The sequence below is a fragment of the Poecilia reticulata genome, chromosome 18 (genome assembly GCF_904066995.2).
Source record: "Poecilia reticulata chromosome 18, P_reticulata-male-v2, whole genome shotgun sequence".
Classification (NCBI taxonomy): domain Eukaryota; kingdom Metazoa; phylum Chordata; class Actinopteri; order Cyprinodontiformes; family Poeciliidae; genus Poecilia; species Poecilia reticulata.
In genome coordinates, this window is record NC_088847.1 from 7,243,700 (window position 1) to 7,247,787 (window position 4,088).

At 37.2% G+C, this 4,088-nt stretch overlaps 1 protein-coding gene across 1 annotated transcript; it reads left to right on the forward strand.

Annotated features, from left to right (window-relative positions):
* Positions 1 to 2,106, forward strand: LOC103480314 (GTPase IMAP family member 9-like). Its single transcript, XM_008435202.2, has 2 exons — positions 1 to 147; positions 729 to 2,106. The coding sequence occupies exons 1-2, from the start codon at positions 141 to 143 to the stop codon at positions 1,712 to 1,714; spliced, it is 993 nt and encodes a 330-aa protein (XP_008433424.1). The 5' UTR covers positions 1 to 140; the 3' UTR covers positions 1,715 to 2,106.
* The last annotated feature ends 1,982 nt before the right edge of the window (positions 2,107 to 4,088 follow it).

Below are 4,088 nucleotides of genomic sequence, written 5' to 3' on the forward strand. Positions count from 1 at the left end.
TCTGTTCAGCCGCCGCTATGCTTAACTCCCAGATGGTAAAAATAGAAAGCTCATTAAACAAACAACTCAAACAGGTGACACAAAAGCTCAAGGAAAAGATAAAGGTTTGGGGATCTGAGTCTCCGTAGCAGCATCACAGCATGGAAGGTAAATCTGTATATAATTCATTTAAAATGTACATTTTTGGCTACAATGTTTTACAGATAATCATGTTTTTGGTCAAAGCGTGCAGTTATTTACTTATTTTTTTCAAACTTGTAAAAAAATGTTTCCTACAAAAAAAAAACAAAAAAAAAAGAAGCAAGAATTTAAGTAATGTTTCAGTTTAAGTTTTCGCTGTGAGTATGTTTAACTCTGTACACAAAAATGTTATTTAATTCAGATGGTTTTGTCACACATTTTCTGAGTTTGTATGTTTGTGTTTACATTTAAACTCGCCTTTAATTTGGCTCAATTTTTATTTTTCAGTCAATCTGTTTGTTTCTGATAGAAAATTTGTCAACAATATCATGTCCAGCTAGGGGAATTATGCCAGTAAAATAAAAGTGCCACCTTAAATAATTTCTAACTTGGGATGTGAATATTTTTGGACTAGTTGTGAAACATTTCCCTTAACACATTTAATTCCCATTCTGCTTTCTACGTCATAAAAATACTTTGACATACAAATTAATACAAATAAAATTATCCATGTCCTCATATGAACTTCTTCTTTTTTTCTCTTCCAGAAAATATGAGAATTGTGGTTTTGGGAAAGACTGGAGCTGGGAAAAGCAGTGTTTTAAACACCTTGTCTGGAGAGAATGCATTTAAAATAAATCATACTGCCAAATCTGGAACCAGAATATGTAAGGCAGAGTTAAAAACAGTCGATGGGAAAAATTTGCTTCTAGTCGATACTCCCGGTTGTTTCGACACTGACAGATCTGAAGAAGACATGAAGGCTGAGATAGTAAGCTGCATCACTGAGTGTGCTCCTGGTCCTCATGTGTTTATCATCGTGCTAAAAGTGGAGAAATTCACAGAACATGAGAACCAAGTCATAAAGAAGTTAACCGACTACTTCTCAGATGAAGCTCTCAGGTTTGCCACAGTGCTGTTCACTCATGGAGACCAACTGGGAGAGGAAAAACATATTGATCAGTTTGTTAATGAAAGTGAAGAGCTGAGAAACCTGGTAAAGAGGTGTGGGAACAGATGCAACGTCCTTGATAACAAATACTGGAAGGGAACCCAGGACGAATACAGGAGCAACTCTGTCCAGGTGAAAGAGCTTCTGAGCACCATGAACAACATTTTTGAGGCAAACAATGGAGGTTATTATACCACAGAGATGCTGCAGATGGCCAACAGAAATATTAACGATGAGAAAGACAGTTTAAGACAAGCGTTTCCGAATCTGTCCCCTGCTGAGGTTACGCAAAGGGCTAAAAGTGTTGTCACTGAAAACATCTTGTTAAAGGTGACAGGGATTTCAGGAGGGGCACTTTTAGGTGCATTTCTTGGTGGTGGAATAAAATTAATGAGAGAAAGAGAAACAACCGTGCCAATAATACTTGGAATAGCATTAGGGACAGCAGTGGGGATAGCTCTGGGAGCAGAGACCACAGGTCCAGGTGGCACAGCAACATCTACAGCTCAGATGACTGGAGAACTCCAGGATTTAGGTTCAAGTGACAATGAAGCTGACCAAGCTGAACCACAGAAGAAATAAACTAATACCACTGGATAATATAGGCTGAAAGACATATTATAAGAGGATACTGACCTTTTGCAATTACGGTACCTAATAACTTTGAGGCGCCATGATGGACATCTGAAATGACGGACGGAAGTAACTGGGATCATTTTCCCAAGTTGTTTTCAACAGTTTAGCCTTGGCTTCTACATGTTCTAGTCAAACAAATTTGTCTCTGGAATTTAGCTGTATTTAGTTTGAAACAGCTAGATTATAAGGTAACTTATACCTTCTCCAAGATTTCCGTCCAGTTCGCTCTGTTTTCTTCATCACACACTAATGTAACAACTGCTTTCTATATGTTGTGGTTAACTGTTAGTTTATAGTGAAACACATTTTTTAATAATAGCTGTTTTAACCAATTGAGGAATTGCTTTCAGAGTTTTATATATATATATATATATATATATATATATATATAGTGTGTTTTTTGTATATTTGTTTAACTGAAAGGTATGACCTGTCCAATTCCGAAGAAATGGGAGTAAACCTGAAACTTTACTTAAACTCATTGTGTGTTCAGAAAATGCACCTCTTTAATATTTGCAAAACACTGTGATGGACATAAAACCTCATTTTAATTAGAATGTACAAACTTTGCAGAGTTGCCATTTCTATGGGCAGAGTGACACTGCTAATAACTGTAACCTGTAAATATAATTTCAATCACTGTACCTAATGCAAATATTATTACTTTTTGAGATTTGCATCAATGTAATAAAAAATACAAAACATCTAGAATGGATTTATATTTGCTTTTCAAGTAAATATCAGTGAAGCATAGCTTAAAATGCACCCGCAGGCGTACTTATAATTGCAGTATGCATTCATCCATCCATTTTCTTACACTCTTATCTGTAGTGAGGTAATGAGAGGCGAGCTCTACTGCCTTCTCCCAGTGCTCAGGCTAATTAGCATGGTCACCAATCTTAGTGGATTAATGGTTTTCCTGTAACGGTGAGTTGTTTTTCCACCATTAGCACACTTAGCAGCAAGTATGCAAGATTGATTGACAGCTCTAAGATCCTCCTCCTGGCTCTGATTGGTTATTTTTGACCAGAAGTTGTGCGTTTTTTCAGACTGCAAAAGCAGCACAGGGAGGGGGTGGGGAAATGAAAGTTTTTTTTTCCATAGATTGTCTCATGTTGTCTTGACATAGTGACAGTTTTAAGAACTTTAACTTTAATGGAATATCAATCTGTTTTGAAATGCAAATACAACTCACCTTTTGTGAGGGTGAGGATTTGTCATAATCCAAAGCAAATTTCACCTAGTAATGCTCCTTTATCTTTAATCATTTTTGCCATATCCCCTCACATGTTGGTTAGGTAGAAATTAAAATATCTATGAACAGTGAAATGCACGGTATTTTGACTATAAGTCATGCGATGACATAAGTTAATTTTGAAACTCCTCATCTACCAGAAGCACTGACAAAACATGAAATATTTTCAAAATTCTAGAAAACAACTTGTCCTCTGTTTGAGTATGTGGGATGATATGTTCTAAGTGGTTTATAAGACTTGTTTGGCTTAAGAATACTTTTTGGGACCTTACCTGATAGAGCAACATGTTGTGCAAATAAAGAACTGAAAATTTGAACGTAAAGTAAGAAAACACTTTGGTGAGCAACCTTTCACAACAATTACAGCTATGAATGTACATTTTTGCACAATTAGATTTGCTAAAAATCTCAAGCTCAGTTAGAGCATCTATGAACAACAATTTTCAAGTAGCAGGTTCTTCGGACAATTTTACGTTTATGTTTTCCTTCCACTTCACAAATAGGCACTTCTTAAGGGGGCGTTTACACGACAACGATCCAACAAAAACGGCACTTTTGTTCCGTTTTTGTTGGATCGTTTACACGATAACGTTCTGATTACGATCTGTGTTTACACAGTAACGGTGCACATCGAAAACGTGTAATGCTCTTGCTGCGCCTAGTTGGTGCTAGGTTCTTTGAAACTTTGAAAGTGCGCATGTGTTTAAAAAAAAGTTGTACTTGAAGGCATGTGGATTTCCGTGAGAGAACACGCATTGTGTGCGTCTGATTAGGGCGCATGCAGTTGGAAAAAGTGGGATAACTTTGCCGAAAAACCTTGTTTGAGCTTTCACGGTGTCTGTAGCGGCCCGGACTGGAAGCTGTTTATTGTTTTTACCTTGGAATGGCCAACAGTCTGTTATTCCTATATCAATTTGATAAAATAGGAGTTCCCGCACGTCCCATATCCGTGTCCTCTGTTACCTTTTTCAGCAGTTAAAACAGTTTTATCCGTCGCTAACAAGTCGTAACCTGTTTTTCCGAGCCGCCTTCAAACGCAACATGAACGCTGAGTCGTTTGCGCTG